General features: G+C 35.5%; 1 protein-coding gene across 8 annotated transcripts in view; it reads right to left on the bottom strand.

Annotated features, from left to right (window-relative positions):
• HECW1 (HECT, C2 and WW domain containing E3 ubiquitin protein ligase 1) overlaps positions 1-20,170 on the bottom strand; it is a 527,464-nt gene that overhangs the window by 179,586 nt on the left and 327,708 nt on the right. For all 8 annotated transcript variants that reach the window (XM_088797859.1, XM_088797857.1, XM_088797858.1 and 5 more), the window contains one exon: positions 4,492-4,567. In XM_088797859.1, coding sequence (XP_088653985.1) covers positions 4,492-4,567 — 76 coding nt within the window. The remainder of the gene's footprint in view (positions 1-4,491; positions 4,568-20,170) is intronic.

Genomic DNA, 20,170 nt, shown 5'->3' with positions numbered 1-20,170 from the left:
CAATTCCCATCAAAATCCCAATGGTATTTTTTAAAGAAATAGAACAAAAAAATACATCATCAGATTTGTTTGGAACCACAAAAGACTCTGAACAGCCAAAGCAATCATAAGAAAAAATACAATGCTGGAGGTATCACACTCCCAGACTTTAGCTTGTACTACAAGGCAACAATAATCAAAACAGCATGGTATTGGCAGAAAAACGGACACATAGACAAATGGAATAGAATTGAGAACCCAGAAATAAAACCACATAAATATGGACAGATAATTTTTGACAAAGAAGCTAAAAACATACAATGGAGAAAAGACAGCCTCTTCAATAAATGGTGCTGGGAGAATTGGATAGCCACATGCAAAAGAATGAAACTGGACTGCTGTCTGTCACAATGTACCAAAATTAATTCAAAATGGATCAAAGACCTAAGCATAAGACCTGAAACAATAAACTGCATAGAAGAAAACATAGGTAGTAAACTTATGGACGTTGGGTTCAAAGAGCATTTCATGAATTTGACTCCAATGGCTAGGGAAGTATAAGCTAAAGTAAATGAATGGGACTATGTCAAACTAAAAAGCTTCTGCACAGCAAAAGAAACCATCGACAAAATTAAGAGGCAACCAACTGAATGGTAGATTTTTGCAAACAGTGCCTCCAATAAGGGGCTAATATCTAAAATATGCAAAGAACTCATGCAACTCAACAACAAAAAAACAAACAACCCACTTGAAAAATCGGCAGCGGACCTGAAGATACATTTCTCCAAAGAGGATATACAAATGGCAAATAAACAGATGATAAAATGCTCAACATCACTACCCATCGGAGAAATGCAAATAAAAACCATAATTAGATTTCACCTCACCCCAGTTAGAATGACTATCATCAACAAGACAAATAGTAACAAGTATTGAACATGCTGAGGAGAAAAAGGAACCCTCATACACTGTTGGTGGGAATGCAGACTGTTGCAGCCGCTATGGAAGGCAGTGTGGTGGTTCCTCAAAAAATTACAAATAGAATTACCCTATGACCCAGCAATCCCTCTCCTGGGTATCTACCCAAAATTCTGAAAACATTTATACATAAAGACATGTGTGCTCTAAGGTTCATTTCAGCTTTATTTACAGTGGCCGAGACATGGAAACAACCAAAATGTCCTTCGATAGATGAATGGATAAAGAAGTTGTGGTATATATACACAATGGAGTACTATTTGGCAGTAAGAAAAGATGCAATAGGACAATTTGTGACAACATGGTTGGATCTTGAGATAGTAATGCCGAGCGAAACAAGTCAGACAGAAAAAGCAGAGAACCATGTGATTTCACTGATATGTGGTATATAAACCAAAAACAACAAAAGAACAAGACAAACAAATGAGAAACAGAAACTCATAGACACAGACAATAGTTTAGTGGTTGCCAGAGGGTAAGAGGGGCGGGGGGTGGGGGGTGGGAGATGAGGGTAAGGGGGATCGAATATATGGTGATGGAAGGAGAACTGACTCTGGGTGATGAACACACAATGGGATTTATAGATGATGTAATACAGAATTGTACACCTGAAATCTATGTAATTTTACTAACAATTGTCACCCCAATAAATTTAATAAAATAAAATTAAAAAAAAAAAAAAGAATGTGATATATTGAAATCATACAGTATGTAGCCTTTTCAGATTGGCTTTTGTTTTTTTTCACTTAGCAATATGCATTCCATGGTCTGATAGCTCATTTATTTTTTAGCACTGAATAATAGTCCATTATCTGGATGTGCAGGTTGTATTTATCCATTTGTCTACTAAAGGAATCTTGATTGCTACCAGGTTTTAGCAGTTATGAATAAAGTTGCTATAAACATCTGTGTGTAGGTCTTTTATGGACTTAAGCTTTCAAACCCTTTGGGTAAATTCCAAAGAATGTGATCACAAGGTAATATAATAAGACTTTCACCAATACCACACTGTCTTGAACTATAGCTTTATAGTAAGTTTTGAAGTTGGATAGTGTCAGTCCTCCAACATTGATCTTCTCCTTCAATATTGTGTTGGCTGTTCTGGGTCTTTTGCCTTTTTATATAAATTTTAGAAGGTTCGTCAATATCCAAAAAAAAAAAAGACTTGCTGGGGTTTTGATGGAGATTGCATTGATTCTATACATTCAGTTGAGAAGAACTGACATCTTTACAATGCTGTGTCTCGCTATCCATGAACATGAATTATCTTTCCATTTATTTAGTGCATTGATTTCATACATCAGAGTTTTGTAGTTTTCCTGATATAGATCTTAAATACATATTTTTTAGATGTATACATAATCACTTCATTTTGGGGATGTTAATGTAAATGGTATTGTGTTTTTAATTTCAAATTCCACTTGTTCATTGCTGGTATATAGAAAAGTGTTTGACTTTTTGTATATTAACATGTATCCTGCAACCTTGCCATAACTTCTTATCAATGGACTTTTAGACACACATTTGCTTTACTGGGGCTCACTGAAACATGAAAAGCCCCAGTTGACTGTCCATTTTCCAAGGACAGTGCACAAGTGTGATCTCAGATTTCTGATATTTATAGCCTACATTTGTTTTTTACAACAAACTAAGGCAATAGTTTCTCAAACTGTACTCACTAGAGTCCGAGAACCTTATGCCATTGCATCTCCTCAAAGACCACTTAGGGAGAACTCGAATGTGGGGAGGCTCTGAACTTTGTACAGCATTTTAGCCAGAGCATCTCAATTTATCTCCATACTTTTAATATTGAAATTATTTTAGATTTACAGAAGAGTTGCAAAGATAGTAAAATACTGTAAGGTTGAAACTCAGAGAATCAATAACATAGTAATGTTGGGACGGTTTTTCCTGCAGCTCCCCCCCCCCAAGAGCTCCACCCCTTTATCGGAGCTGCCTCCCTCCATCCCCTTATCGGAGGTGTCTCCCGTGGGCACTATGGTTAGAGGCCTCCCTGTTAAAACAATGTTGAGTGATCACAGTTGCTAGGGACGGACCTCCCCAGCACCCCAGCCAGATTTCCCCCTAACCTGGAGGCCTAACCCTATAAAACAAAGCACCTGACCCCAGTTAGTGCTCAGTTCTTTGGAAACAATCCCACTGAGCCCGCTAGCGTAATAAAGCTGTGTTCTCCCTGATCTCTGCGTGCCGCTTGAGTCTCTCCGTCCTCGTCATTCTTCCGCAATAGTAAGATTTAGTTATTTTGCAGTTTGATTCACCTTACAGCTTGCTATCTAGCCACTTGTAGTTAGACAGCTAGTTTACAGTTTGCTCCACCCTGATACTCAGCTATTTTCTCTTTGTTTCTCCCCTCAATGAATAACTTAGGAACTCTATTTTGTTCCCTTTCCTAAGTCTACACGTACCTCATTAATCCATTTAATCAACTGAATCCTAAGAATAATTTCTTAATCCTCAAGTGCTCAGACACTGGAATCCAATTTGCAACCCCCCTTGCAGTTTTTACTGGTGATGCATAAAGCCCCAGGCCATGGTGGTCCAGTACGGAGTCCAGAGATAACATTATCTTAAAACTGACTCTGGATGGTGAACACACAATGGGATTTATAGATGATGTATTACAGAATTGTACACCTAAAATCTATGTAACTTTACTAACAATTGTCACCCCAATAAACTTTAATTAAAAACAAAACAAAAGAAAACAAAAACAGACCAAACCCCAGGAAGCGATGTCAGCCCTCAGACCTGTCTGACCATCTCCCCCTTTCCTTTGTTCTTCTTCTTGTGTATCTACAAAACCTCCTCACTAGTCTAGGAATGGGGAGATGCCCTTTGGACAGGGGTCCACCATCCTCCCAGAATGCTGGCATTCTGAATAAACCTGCTTTTCTTTCTACCAACTGGTTTCTCGATTTTTAACTTTTTTAAACGGCAGGCAGCCAGACCCTTAGCACAGTACCAATACCCTTTACACAGTTTCCCCATTGTTAACATACATTATTAAAACAAACAAACAAACAAACAAAAAACAAAAACAACAAAAAAACTAAATTACTCTTAACTGTTAATTAAATACTATTAAATTATAGACTTTATATGGCTTACACTGTTTTTTCCATGAATGGATATTATTGAGCAACTCAGGTTTTGTCTTTTACCCATTGGGATTAATTGAGATTTTATTTAGACAAAGGGTCTGCTAGCAGCTTCTTTCCTCAGGCTTTTCTTACCGCCACTTCATAAAAACTCTCAACTACTGCTACTACTACTACTGCTTCTCTTCTCATCATCTAAAAGTGCTTTTGCATCTATTACTTATTGAATTCTCCAATATCCTCATGAGGGCAAGGGGAATGAAGCAGATATTTTTAATTTTTGTTTTACAGATGGAGAAATTGAGGCACAGAGAGGTTGAGTAACTTTTAGGTAAGAGTCAAATTGAAGTGGGCCTCCTCACTTTGGTTGACATTCTTATTCTTCCCACAAGGCCTTCAGGTGAGTAAAACATACCTGAGAGAGAAAAGCTGATCAGCCGCCGATTTCCTTGCCCTTGGACAGTCTCATCAGGGGCAATGCTTTTAAAAATCTGTATGAAGGAAAATGGGAGACAAACAAAACAAGCATTGAAATAGATACTCATACTCCAACATAAACATGCTTAATTACTCTTCAGCTACATTCTATGAATACAGCAACACTGTGATTTCATTAGGCTATTATTGATTAAACATGCTTCTAGCAACCTAATGTCTTTTCCCAGTAATATAGTGGGGAATGCTAGTGCGGATGAGACCTACTCTTCAGAGAAATGGAAATCAACAAACAGAATTACTATAATATTAGAGGCTCTTTATAATGACTCATGAAACCAATGCCTTTTTAAATTCAAATATGCAAAAAGTATTAAAGCAGACCCTTTAAAGGAAGTAGAATGATTAGTCAACAGATGTTTATTGTTGTAATTAAAATGTGTTTCCATTTAGCAAAGTTTAAGGTTAAACTTCTGTATCTCCATTTCTTCTGATCTGTTTATTATCTAGGGATTTCCAGCATATTCTATTTATTTGGGAGGAACTTGAGCATGGCATTAAGAAGCTAGGTCTCATTTATTTAATTTCTTTCCTGGGAACTTTCAGAACACAGTTGTTACATAGGTTATCTATAGTCTAGTAAATATCTGCAAACCAGGTGATTAAAATGCTTTATTTTCCATCATTGTTCAATATATGTCTGTTAATGGGTTAATCAAAATAGCTAAAGTCCTTGCTTTCATTCTCTTTTAGGTAAGAATCATTTCCGAGTATTTATTCAAAGACAGAGTTAGTTTTGCATACATTGTGTATTTACAAAAAACAATTTAAAAAATCTGAGTATTAAGCAAATCTACAGTGTCCACTTTTAGAAGATAATCTGTACTGTAGGAAAAAAATGAAAAACTTGATGATCTATAACTCAGTCTCTGTTCGTAGATTGTGGGGCTTCTCTTTCTCCTGCCTCTCAGTATTCCTGATGCTGTAAGAGCTGTGATTGGATGGTTCCCATCAACCTGCTGTATACTATAAGACTGGGAGTAATGACTCATCACTAGACTCACAGCTTCAGCCCAAGGAGAGTACAAAAGGATTATTAGAATACTTCCTTATTGAAGCAGGTGCCCCTATGAACTTGGCTACAGATTGTGTGCAAATCTCAGTATATCTGCTCTTAGGCCTAAGTGAGAGGTGCATCTCAGGGTTGTTGAGCAGAGGGAACCAATGTGTGTGGCACATGGAATGGAGCGAGAGATTGTGCAACTCCTTGATAGGTCTGTGTCTCTAAGAGTCTCATTTGATAATAAAGAATCAGAAGAAGATACGGCTGGAATTGGTGAGTCAGAAGGCTGGTTGGTCCCAGGCATTAGCCCTCTTCACGTTGGAGAGCCTGTTCCTTCCTACCTAGTCTGTTTGTTCTTCAGGTGGCTGACACAGAGCAACAGAGGTCAACTAACAGTTCAGAGACTGCGGTCTCAGGCTGGACCACTCTACTAACTCTCAAATTGGCCAATACCCACCAACATAATCAGGGCTCAAACTTCTTTAATGTTGTGATTTTTTCTTCTTTTTCAAACCTATGCCTAGGTAAAAAGATCGTAGTAAGCCTTTGGTGGGCTGACCACCCCCCTCACAGTGCTGGATCTGCTTAAGAAGGACAATTACAATCTATTGTACCTAATTCTTGTTCAAACTATAAACATCTAGCTTGTTCCTTCTCAGGACATAAGAGCCATGAGGGCACAACAAAAACTAATTTTTGCATTCCAATTTATAATTTTTTAAAAGTGTAGGATTAAACTGCACATTTCATGCTTGGCTGAAATGAGCTTAAACATGCAATGTTAACAAAGAACAGTACATTTGTTCCTTCCTATTTAAAGCACACATATTTTGGTTCTTCCTGTTTAAATTTTCCTCTGCTGGTTATTCAGGGTATTTACATAAAGTTTCTTTATCTTTATTGCATCAAAACAGGCCTGAGGACAAAAAAGATAATGTATATTTTTCAGAAAATACTAAACTCAACGGGGAGACATTTAAAGTTCCATAAAATTCTACATAATTTATCACTTTTTGCTATTATTTACAAAGTCATCTTAGCACCAGATTGATGGTATGAAAGTGGAGGCAACAGTGCCATAACAAATATTTTCCAGGAAGTAAAGATGTTAGCTCTGCTCAGGAAGGGTTTGCAGCCTAACTTACTGTTTAAGATGAGTTTCAGAGGCATGTTCGAGATTAAGAAATCTGCTGCACTCACAGACAGACACTCTATCATTTATTGACTATGAAAATGATGTAAAGACCCAGCCTAAATAGTTTCACCATGGAAAAGCCTGAGATGGTGGGGGCACATTATCGAATTACTCATGTTCTCAGGTCTGCACATTCCATTTGCTCTGAGGCTTGTATGATGCCTACTTGTTATTTGAACCATTGGGCTCTGGGTCGTAATGCCCTACTCTCAGATGGTCCCTGGCAGTTTGACTGTATTACATACAAATGTTTCCACAACAAAGCCTACTTAGCAAATGGTTTGATAGAGTTGAAGCCAGATATGTTGGTGGTGTGCAGAAGATTTGGTAGGGTATTGAGAAGGGTCTTGGAGTTGAAGCAAGGGCTTTGGGGTTAATTCATATCTATATCTATCTATATGTATATGTATATGTATATGTATATGTATATGTATATGTATATGTATATGTATATCTATACATCATCTATATCATATATATAGATATATATATCTTACCCCCATTCTTATTTTCTCTTTACATCTACATTTTGAAAAGTTACTAAGTGTGAATCCACGCCACTGTTGCATTCCCCCAAAATGAAATTCAACAGAAAATAGAACAATGATCAGGACTTTTTACTTTTGCACAGGAATTTCTATTTCAGTAGTATGAAGACGCACGGCTCAGTTTATTAGGCCCCCCTCTGCCTTAGCTCTCTACCATGTTATCCGAATTCTACCTTTCCTCTCACAGTACCACCGCATGAAGATGAGGCTTTTTGCCCACAACATACATGACTCCATCACATAGTCCTATTTGCAGGTTGACCTATATCCTCCATCTACCACTCTCCAATGACATCATGGCCTCTCAGACAGGCTCACTGTCATCCCTAGAGGCGGGCATTGTGCCAGGGGCAATCAATTTTATTCAAAATTTTGGGTAAGACTATTTTGAAAACAAATATGAAGAAATTTAAAGTTGAATGCAAAATATGCATGCATTTTGAAGGTAAAGCATGAGTTTCAAAGAATTCTCTTGCACGTGATAGGCCACTCCTGAGTTGCTTCTCTGAATGTCCCATATCTGGGTTTACTTCCTTGGGAAAAAACTGGAGAAGCTCCATAAAGCACACAAGGCATTTCCAACAGGGATATAACCATGTTAGGCTCAATTCTGATATGATAACTCCACTTACATACCCATGATTATTCTCAAATAATTATAGAATAACTTATTTTTTCCACTAAAACTGTAGACAAGTTTTGTATTTAGTTACAAAACAATGAAATTGGCAATGATGCCAGAGATTAAAATTTATGACTTCACTGAGCCTTTATCTATTCACCTGAACCAGATAACACTGATTTTTCTATAAATAAAAAGTGTATGGCTCCATGATTGATAACATGACTGTAAATATCAGCACAAAGTCACACTGCATTATAAACAATAAAATATCCATGGTGTGGCATATCAGCAGCCAAGAGCAGGGAATTACAGGTTTTGTTTTATGTCAGAGATCAGTGGTTCCTGTGAAGTTCAATATCTTTTGCATCTAAGATAAAGTCTATTAAGTTATCTGACATGCCTCCAGGCAACTTTAAAAGCAAAAATCAAATGAATCTAAGGCCCACCCCTTTCTACCTCCAAGTCGCTGAAATGTTCGAACAAATAGTAAACAAAGAAGCATATCTACAAATGTTTACAGAGCACTTTTGAGTACATTGCCCTCTTGAATTCTCATAATACAACTGTTAGGAAGGTAATCAGCTCAATCCAATTCTCCAACAGAAAGGTCTGTAAACTCAAAGTGCAAAGTCATCTTTAGGAGCTAAAAAATGAAACATAAAACTCCAATAGTTGACAGCATCCCAAACAATTTCCCCAATCCCAGGGACATCTGTGATGGAAGACTTAGAAGATCCTTCAAAGGGGCAAGAAGACAACAGGGATGAGTGTTAACTGTGTGCCAAGCACAGAGCCAGTTCTTCTAGATACACTATTTTAACAGTTTGTAAATTATGCATCATTCACTCCCTTCCAAATTTACAAATGTGAAAGCTGAACTCAGAATAATTCGTTGGCTTCCCAAAACTCACGGGGGATGAATCAGTCTCTGATCTAGCTGACTTAAATAAAAAGAGAGTTGCAGAACCCCCATAGAATCTGTTATACCCCTGGGGACATTTCTTCAGACTCAGCCTGGCTGTTTGCTTTCTTTTGTTCATATTTAGTTCATATTCTGGTTGCTCCTCTCTGCTTTCGGATGCTACTGTCACTAATCCAGCTTCCAGAGACCTCACTGCTCCTACTTTCTTCCTTTCTTTTTTTTTTTCAGTTCAATTTATTCAGGTGACAATGGTTAGTAAGTTACATAGGTTTCAAGTGTACAATTCTGTAGTACATCATCTATATATCACACTGTGTGCTCACCACCCAGAGTCAGTTCTCCTTCCATATATTTGACCCCGTTTACCCTCTTCTACTACTTCCCTCACCCCTTACACTCTAGTAACCACTAAACTATTGTTTGTGTCTATGAGTTTTTGTTTCTTTGTCTTGTTCCTTTGTTGCTTTCAGTTTTATATCCCACATATCAGAGTGAAGTCAAATGGTTCTCGACTTTTTCTGTTTGACCTATTTTGCTTAGTATAATAATCTCAAGATCCATCTATATTGTCACAAATGGCACTATGTTATTTTTTTATGACTGAGTAGTATTCCATTGTGTGTATATACCACATCTTCTTTATCCAATCATCTATTGAAGGACAGTTTGGTTGTTTTCATGTCTTGGCCACTGTAAATAAAGCTGCAATGAACATCAGAGTACATATATCTTTACAGATAAATCTTTATGGATAAATGTTTTCAGATTTTTTTGGTAGATATGGTAATTCTATTCTTAATTTTTTGAGAAAACTCTATACTGACTTCCATAGAGGCTGTACCAATCTATATTCCCACCAACAGTGTATGAAGGTTCCTTTTTTTACACTGCCTCTCCAACAGTGTATGACTGGATTTTTTTTCACTTAGTATAATGTTTTTGAGGTTTGTACAGTCAGGTTTCTCCAGAGAAACAGAACCAATAAATCACATAAAGTAAGGAATTGGGTCACACATTTATGGAGGCTGACAAGTCCCAAGATCTGCAGACAGCAAGCTGGAGACCCAGAAGAGCTGGTGGTGTAGTCCCACTCTGAAAGCCAGTAGGCTTGAGACCCAGGAAGGACTGATGTTTGTTTCAGCTTGAATATAAAGACAAGAAAAAAAACAATGTCCCAGATGGAAGGCAGTGAGTCAGGAGGAATTTCCTCTTATTCAGCAGAAGGTTGGAATTATTGTTCTATTCAGATATTCAGTTGATAGAATGAAGTCAACCAACGTTATGGATGGCAATCTGTTTTACTCAATCTATCAATTTAAATGTGAAACTCATCTAAAAATACCCTCACAGAAACACCCAGAGTAACATTTGACAACATTTCTGGGCACCCTGAGGCCCTGTCAAGTTGACAAATAAAATTAACCATCACAAGGTTTAGCCATGTTGTCACATGTATCAGCACTTCATTCCTTTTGAAGCCTGAATAATCCATTGTGTGTATATGCTACAGTTTGTCTTTTTAAAAAAAATCTTGTCAAATTGTTTTTCCCAAGCTTTGCGATATAACTGACAAATAACATTGTGTAAATTTAAGGAATACAACATGTTGATTTCCTACACTTATATATTGCAAAATGATTACCACCATAGAATTAAATAACATCTCCATCACATCATATAACTACCATTTCTTTTTGTGGTAATAATAAAGATCTGCTCCCTTAGCAACTTTCAAGTACATAATACAGTATTATTAATTATAATTACCATTCTTTACATTATATCCCCAGAAATTACTCATCTTGTAACTGGAAGTTTCTACCCTTTGACCAACATCTCCCCATCCCCCCTACCCCTATCCTCCTCTGCCCCTAGTAACCACCACTCTACTCTCTGCTTTCACAAATTCAGGTAAGATTCCACATTTAAGTGATACCACACAGTATTTGTCTTTTTCTGACTTATCTCACTTAGCATAATGCTACCCTCAGGATCCCTCCTTGTTGTCACAAATGGCAACACAGCTGAATATATACTATAGATATATAATACTACACATATATTATATATATAATTATACATAATAGTATATATAATTATATTATATATATTTATATATATATATATATATATATATATATATATATATATATATATATATATACACACACACATACATACACACACACACACACACACACACATATATATCACATATTCTTTATCCATTCATCTGTTGATGAACACTTAGATTGTTTCCATATCTTGGCTACTATGAATAATGCTGCAAAGAACATGGCAATGTGGATATCTCTTCAAGACCTTGTTTTCAGTTCTTTTGGATATATACCCAGAAGTGGGATTGCTGGATCACATGACAATTTCTATTTTAATTATTTTAGGAAGCTCTGTATTGTTTTCTATGATGGCTACACTAATTTACAATCCCACCAACAGTGCCCAAGGGTCCCTTTTCTCCAAATCCTCATAAAAACTTATCTTCTCTTTTTTTTTTTTTTTTTTATGATAACCATGCTAACAGGTTTGAGGTGATAGCTCCTTATGATTTTGACTCGTATTTACCTGATGATTAACGATGCGAAGCACTTTTTCATGTATCAGGTCTGACAATTAAGTTTGAGAACTTACCACTGTGCGCTTATATTGGCAGCACTGTACAAATAGCTCAGTAAGATTTCATAACCTTGGTATATCAATGTCTCACAGCTGTGTTCGTATTGACATGTGTGGTGAGTGGCATTCATTATTTTTGTGTGTTTTTGTGTGCCATCGTGAGAATGTCTAAGCTTGAATTAGAGCAAGGAACAAACATTAAATTTCTTGTTAAACTTGGCAAGAGTAGACGTGAAATCAGAGACATGTCAGTTCAAGTTTATGGGGATAGTGCCATGAAGAAAATGGCAGTGTACAAATGGATTAAACATTTTTCTGAGGGGAGAGAACAGGTCACTGATGAAGAGAGGTCAGGGTGGCCAGTAATGAGCAGAACTGATGAAAACATTGCAAAAATTCATCAAATTGCATGTCAAAATCATTGACTGACTTTGAGAAGCATAGAAAACCAAGTAAACATTGATAGAGAAACAGTTTGGAAAATCTTAACTGAAAATCTTGGCATGAGAAAGGTGTGTACAAAAATGGTCCTAAAGTAGCTCATCAATAAACAGAAGCAAAGGAGAGTTGAAGTTTGCCAAGACCTTTTGGAGAGGCAACACGATGTTTTGGGCCATGTTATCACTGGTGATGAAAAATGGATGTACCAATACGACCCTGAAACAAAGTGTCAAAGTACACAAAGGAAGTCAGCCAATTCCCCACGACCAAAATATTCTGTCAGTCCAAATCAAGAGTCAAAACGATGTTGCTAACCTTTTTAGATATCAGAGGGATTATTCATTATGAATTTGTACCACCTGGACAAACAGTTAACCAACTTTACTATTTGGAAGTGCTGAAAAGACTGTGAAAAAGTTAGACAACCTGAACTTTTTGCCAACAATTCATGGCTCTTGTATCATGACAATGCACCAGCTCACACGGCACTGTCTGTGAGGGAAGTTTTAGCCAGTAAACAAATAACTGAATTGGAACACCCTATCTACTCACCTGATCTGTCCCTCAATGACTTCTTTCTTTACCAAAGATAAAGGAAATATTGAAAGGAAGACATTGTGATGACATTCAGGATATTAAGGGTTATACGACAAGAGCTCTGATGGCCATTCCAGAAAAAGAGTTCCAAAATTGCATTGACGGGTGGACTAGGCGCTGGCGTCAGTGCATAGCTTCCCAAGGGGAGTACTTTGAAGATGACTGTATTGATATTCAGCAATGAGGTATGTAGCACTTTTTCTAGGATGAGTTCGCTAACTAAATTGTCAGACCTTTGTAGGTCTTCTTTGGAACCATGTCTATTCAGTTCTTCAGCCAATGTTTTAAATTTTTTAAAAAAATGTTTTTCTGCTATTGAATTCTGTGAGTTTATATGCTTTGGATATTAACAACTTACCAGTATATGATTTGTAAATATTTTCTCCCACTCAGTATGTTGCCATTTCATTTTGTTGATTGTTTCTTTGCTGAGCAGGTTTTTAGTTTGATGGAGTCCCACTTATTAATTGTTGCTTTGATGCTTATGCTTTTGGTGCCATATCCAAAATATCATTGTCAAGACCAATGACAAGGACCTTCTTCTCTATGTTTTCTTTGCTCTTTTATGGGTTCAGGTCTTTCATTTAATTTTTTAATCCATTTTGAGTTAATTTTTGTGAGTGGTGTAATACAGACATATAATCATTCCTCTGCATGTGTTTATCTAGTTTTCCAAACACCATTTATTGAAAACACTATCCTTTCCCCATTTAGTATTTTGGTTCCCTTGTCAAATATTAGTTGACTGTATACGTAAGGGTTTATGTTAGGGCTCTCGTTTCTGTTCCATTGGTCTATTTTTATGCCAGTACCACGTTGTTTTGATTACTATATCTTTGTAGTATAGTTTGAAATCAGGAAGTATAATACCTCCAGCTTCGTTCTTCTGTCTCAGGATTGCTTTGATTTACTTGGAGTCTGTTGTGGCCATACAAATTTTAGTATTTTTTTTTTATTTCTGAGAAAAATGAAACTGGAATTATGATAGGGATTGCACAGAATCTATAGGTGGCTTTGGGTAGCATGGGCATTTTAACAGTATTAATTCTTCTGCTCCATGAACCTGGAATACCTTTCTATTTGTTTGTGATTTTCAATATCTTCATCAAAGTCTTTCAGTGTACAGTTCCTTAAACTACTTGGTTAATTTTATTCCTAAGTATTTTATTGTTTTTGATGCTATTGTGAATGGAATTTTTTCTTTAATTCTTTTTCTAATATTTTTTTGTAAGTATATAGAAACACAACCTATTTCTGTATGCTGATTTTTTTATTCTGCAACTTTACTGAATTCATGGATTAGTTCTAATAGTGTTTGGTATACTCTTTTTTTTAAACATTGTTTTATTAGTTTCAGGTGCACAAAACAATGTAATAGTTAGGCATTTATCCCTCACATGGTGACAATTCCCCTCCCCCCATCCTTTAGGATTTTCTACACATAAGATCATATCATACATATCATATCATTGCCAACAAAGAGAATTTTACCTCTTCCTTTCCAATTTGCATGCCTTTTACTTCTATTCCTTGCCTGACTACTCTAGTTAGGACTTCCAGTACTATTCTGAATAGAACTGTTGAAAGCAGGCACCCTTGTATTGTTCCTGATCTTAGAGGAAAAGCTTTGAACTTAATCACTATTGAGTATGATGTTAGCTATGGACTTTTGCAAATGGCCTTCATTATGTTGGGATATATTCCTTCTACGCCCAATTTGTTGAGTTGCTTTTTTAACGAAAAGATACTGTATTTTGTCAAATACTTTTTATGCATCTATTGACATGATCACAAGATTTTAATCTTTCATTCTATTAATGTTTATTTTATTTATTGATTGATTTATATATAGTGAACTATTCTTGCATTCTAGGAATAAATCCTGTTCATGTGCTTATTGAATTCTGTTTGCTGATATATCGTTGAGAATTTTTGCATCAATGTTCATCAAGGATATTCGCCGGCAGTTTTCTTTCGTGTAGGATCCTTATGCGGTTTTGGTATCTGGGTAATGCTGGATTTATAAAATGAGTTTTGGAGTCTTCCTTCCTTCTCAATTTTTTGAAAGTTTGAGGAGGATTAGCATTTTAAATATCTGATAGAAATAACTGGTGAAACCATCTAGTCCTGGACTTTTCTTTTGAGAGGATTTTGCTTACAGATTCAATCTCCTTATTTGTTACTAATCTGTTCAGATTTTCCATTTTTCATGATTCAGATTTGGTGGGCTGTTTCTAGGAATTTATCCATTTCTTTTAGATGATCTAGTTCGTTAGTGTATAATTATTGATAGTAGTGGTTTATTATCCTTTGTATTTCTGCAGAACAAGTTGTAATGTCTCCTCTTTCATTTCTAATTTTATTTATTTGTGTCTTCTGTCTTTTTTTTTTAAGTCTAGCTACAAGTTTGTCAATTTGTTTATCTCTTCAAAAAACTAGATCTTAGTATTGTTAGTTTTTTCCATTGTTTTTGTGGTTTCTATTTCATTTATATCTGCTTAGATATTTGTTATGTCCTTCCTCTTGCTAACTTTGGGTTTCATTTGTTTCTAGTTGTTCTTTTTAGTTATGTTAGGTATAAATTTAATTAAAATTAATTTCTTTTTCTTAATGTAGGCATTTATCACTATAAGCGTCCCTCTTAAAACTGCTTTTGCCATATCCCATAAGTTTTGGTATGTTGTATTTCTATTTTTGTTTGTTTCAATGTTTTAAAAAATGACTTTCCTTTTGATTTCTTCTTTGACCCATTGGTTTACAGGCAATGGAAAGATATTCTGTGTTTATGAATTGGAAGAATTAACATTGTTAAAATGTATTTGAATTTTTCAGTTCTCCTCCTGTTATTAATTTCTAGTTTGCCACCATTGTGATTGAAAGAAATATTTGGAATGATTTCAATCTTTTGAAATTTGCTAAGACTTCTTTTGTGATCTATCACATGATCTATCCTGGAGATTTTTCCATGTGTGCTTGAGAATAATGTGTATTCTGCTGCTGTTGGATGGAATGTTTTGTATGTGTCTGTTAAGTTCACTTGGTCTAAAGTATGGTTTAAGTTCAACATTTTCTTGTTGATTTTTTGTCTGTATGATCTATCCATTGTTAATTTCGGTTATTGAAGCCCCATAGTATTCTTGTATTGTTGCTTATTTTTCCCTTCAGATCTGTTAGTATTCTTAATATACCGTGTTTCCCCAAAAATGAGACAGCTGGACAATCAGCTCTAATGTGTCTTTTGGAGCAAAAATTAATATAAGACTCGGTCTTATAATAAGATCGGGTCTTATAATATAATGTAATATAATATAATGTAATATAATATAATATACTATAATATAATATAGACTGGGTCTAATATTAATTTTTGCTCCAAAAGACGCATTAGAGCTGATTTTCTGGCTATGTCTTATTTTCAGGGAAACACGGTATGTAGGCTCTCCGATGTTGTGGGTACATACATATTTATGATTGCTAAATCTTCTTAATAAGTAGACCACTTTGTCATTATATAATGACCTATGACCTTTTTTGTGCCTTGTTGCAGTTTTTAGATTAAGTCTTTTTTGTCTGATATAAATATATCTACCCCTGCTATCTTTGGCTTCCACTTGCATGGAATATCTTTTTCCATCCATTCACTTTTACCTTATGTGTGTTCTTACAGCTAAGTGAGTCTCTTGCTGGCAGCATATCATTGGGTCATGTTTTTTTAATCCAACTAGCCACTCTATGTCTTCTCATTGGAGAATTCAATCCATTTACTTTGTGAGTAATTTACTAATGCCAACTTATTAACTATTTTTTGGCCATTTTGTAGTTCTCTTCTTTCTTTCTTCCTCTTTTGCTGCCTTCCTTTGTGAACTGATGGTTTTCCAGAGTGATATGTTTTTATTCCCTTCTTTTTATCTTTTGTGAATCTATTGCAACTTTTTGCCTTGTGGTTACTATGAGGCTTACATAAAACATCTTATACATATAATTGTCTATTTTATGTTTATAATTTAACTCTGATCATATATAAAACTCTACCCTTTTACTTCCCCTGCTTTTATGCTTTTGATGTCACTGTTTACTTCTTTATATTTCGTATCCATTAAAAATTATTATAGCTATACTTATTTTTAATACTCTTGCCCTTTAATCTTTATACTAAAGTTAAGTGGTTAACACTGTATTATATTAAAGAATTAAAATATTCTGAACCTGACTCTATACTTACCTTTACCACTGTGTGTTATATATTCAGTTTTCATGTTACATATAAACATCTTTTCATTTCTTTTCTTTTTTTATTTTATTTATTATTTTTTTAATTGAAGTTGGTTGGGGTGACAATTGTTAGTAAAGTTACATAGATTTCAGGTGTACAATTCTGTATTAAATCATCTATAAATCCCATTGTGTGTTCACAACCCAGCGTCAGTTCTCCTTCCATCACCATATATTTGATCTCCTTTACCCTCATCTACCACCTCTCTCCTCCTTACACTCTGGTAACCACTAAACTATTGTCTGTGTCTATGATTTTTTGTTTTACATTTGTTTATTTTGTTCTTTTGTTGTTTGGGGTTTATATACCACATATCAGTGAAATCATATAATTCTCTACTTTTTTCTGTCTGACTTATATTGCTTAGCATTATAATATCAAGATCCATCCATGTTGTCACAAATGGTCTTATTTCATCTTTTCTTACTGCCAAATAGTATTCCATTGTGTATATACACCACAACTTCTTTATCCATTTATCTATCGAAGGACATTTTGGTTGTTTCCATGTCTTGGCCACCGTAAATAAAGCTGCAATGAACATTGGAGCACACTTGTCTTTACAGATAAATGTTTTCAGATTTTTGGAGTAGATACCCAGGAGAGGGATTGCTGGGTCATATGATAATTCTATTTGTAATTTTTTAAGGAACCTCCACACTGCCTTCCATGGCGGCTACACCAGTCTGCATTCCCACCAACAGTGTATGAGGGTTCCTTATTCTCCACAGCCTCTCCAATATTTGTTACTATTTGTCTTGTTGATGATAGCCATTCTGACTGGGGTGAGGTGATATCTCATTGTGGTTTTGATTTGCATTTCTCTGATGATTAGTGATGTTGATCATTTTTTCATATGTCTATTTGCCATTTGTATGTCCTCTTTGGAGAGATGTCTTTTCAGGTCCTCTGCCCATTTTTCAAAGGGGTTGTTTTTGTTGTTGTTGTTGAGTTGCATGAGTTCCTTGTATATTTTGGATATTAGCCCCTTATCAGAGGCACTGTTTGCAAAAATCTTCTCCCATTCAGTTGGTTGCCTCTTTATTTTGTTGATGGTTTCTTTTTCTGTGCTGAAGCTTTTAAGTTTCATATACTCCCATGCATTGATTTTAGCTTTTACTTCCATTGACTTTGGAGTCAAATTAATAAAATGCTCTTTGAACCCAAGGTCCATAAGATACCTAAGTTTTCTTCTATGCAGTTTATTGTTTCAGGTCTTATGCTTAAGTCTTTGATCCATTTTGGATTAATTTTGGTACATGGTGACAAATAGCAGTCCAGTTTCATTCTTTTGCACGTGGCTTTCCAATTCTCCCAGCACCATTTATTAAAGAGGCTGTCATTTCTCCATTGTATGTTTTTGGCTTTTGGTCAAGAATTTTCTGTCAGTATTTATATGGTTTTATTTCTCGGTTCTCAATTCTATTCTATTGATCTATGTGTCTGTTTTTCTGTCAATACCATGCTGTTTAGATTATTGTTGCCCTGTAGTACAAGCTGAAGTTAGGGAGTGTAATACCTCCAGCATTGCTCTTTTTTCTATAGATTGCTTTGGCTATTCGGGGTCTATTGTGGTTCCAAACAAACAATGATTTTTTGTTCTATTTTTTAAAACGTAATGCCATTGGGATTTTAATGGGGATTGCATTAAATCTTTATATTGCTTTGGGTAATATGGCCATTTTAACTATGTTGATTCTTCCAATCCATGAGCACAGAATGAATTTCCATTTCTTTGTGTCTTCTTCAATTTCTTTTAAAAATCTTATAGTTTTCAGCATATAAGTCTTTCACATCCTTGGGTAAGTTTATTCCTAGGTATTTTATTCTTTTTGCTGCAATTACAGAAGGAACTGTTTTTTGTTTTTATTCTTTTTTCTGAGATTTCATTGTTAGTATATAGGAAGGCAATGAAGTTTTGTGCCTTGATTTTGTAGCCGGCAAATGTACTTATTCGTTGATCATTTCTAATAGCTTTTTGGTGCTTTCTTTAGCGTTTTCTATATACAGCATCATGTCATTTGCAAAGAGTGACAATTTAACTTCTTCATTCCCCATTTGGATGCCTTTTATTTCTTTCTCTTTCCTGATTGCTCTGGCAAGGACTTCCAACACTATGTTGAAAAGCAGAGGTGATAGGGGACAGCCCTGTCATGTTCCTGAACGTAGGGAAAAGGGCTTCAGTTTTTCACCATTAATTATGAGATTAGCTGAGGGTTTGCCATGTATGGCCTTTATTATGTTAAGGTATTTTCCTTCTATACCTATTTTATTAAGTGTTTTAATCATAAATGGATGTTGCATCTTAAAGGCTTTTTCTGCATCAATTGATACAATCATATGATTTTTGTCCTTTATTTTGTTTATGTGATGTATCACATTGATGGATTTTCATATGTCGAGCCATCCTTTTGCCCCTGGGATGAACCCCACTTGGTCGTGATGAATAATCTTTTTAATGCATTGTTACATTCAATTTCCTAGAATTTTGTTTAGGATTTTTGCATCTGTATTCATCAGAGACATTGTTCTGTAGTTTTCTCTTTTTGTGCTGTCCTTACCAGGTTTTGGTATAAGGGTAATGTTGGCCTCATAAAATTAGTTAGGGAGAACTGTCTCATCTTCAACTTTTTTGGAAGAATTTGAGCAGGACAGGTATTAGATCCTGCTTGAAGGTTTGGTAGAATTCACTAGTGAAGCCATCTGGCCCGAGACCTTTGCTTTTGGGAAGATTTTGGATGAATGATTCAATTTCATTAATGGTGAGCGATCCGTTTAGATTTTCCAGTTCTTCATGGTTCAGCCTAGGAAGGCTATGTGTTTCTAGGAACTTGTCCATTTCTTCTAGGTTATTGAATTTGTTGGCATATAGTCCTTCATAGTATTGTTGGATGATCCTTTGTATTTCTGTTGCATCTGTTATAGCTTCCCCTCTTTCATTTCTGATTTTGTTTATCAGTATCATTCTCTTTTTATCATAGTGAGTCTAGCCAAGGGTTTCTCAATTTTATTAATCTTTTCAAAGAACCAGCTCTTTGTCACATTAATTTTTCCTATTGTCTTTCAGTTCTCTATTTCATTTAGTTCTGCTCTGATTTTTATTATTTCCTTTCTTTTGCTGACCTTGGGTTTCATTTGTTCTTCTCTTTCTAGTTCTTTAAGGTGTAACGTGAGATGATTTATTTGGTATTTTTCTTGTTTCTTGAGATAGGACTGTAATGATATAAATTTCCAACTTAAGACTGCTTTCACTGCATCCCCAAAATTTTGGTAGGATGTATTTTCATTGTCATTTGTTTCTACGTATATTTTGAACTCTCCTCTAACTTCTTCTTTGACCCAGTCGTTCTTTAAAAGTATG

This window comes from Rhinolophus sinicus, chromosome 4, assembly GCF_057876585.1.
Source record: "Rhinolophus sinicus isolate RSI-liver-muscle chromosome 4, RSI-T2T, whole genome shotgun sequence".
Lineage (NCBI taxonomy): Eukaryota > Metazoa > Chordata > Mammalia > Chiroptera > Rhinolophidae > Rhinolophus > Rhinolophus sinicus.
The sequence above is the reverse complement of the archived record's forward strand: the minus strand, read 5'-3'. Positions and strand labels throughout refer to the sequence as shown.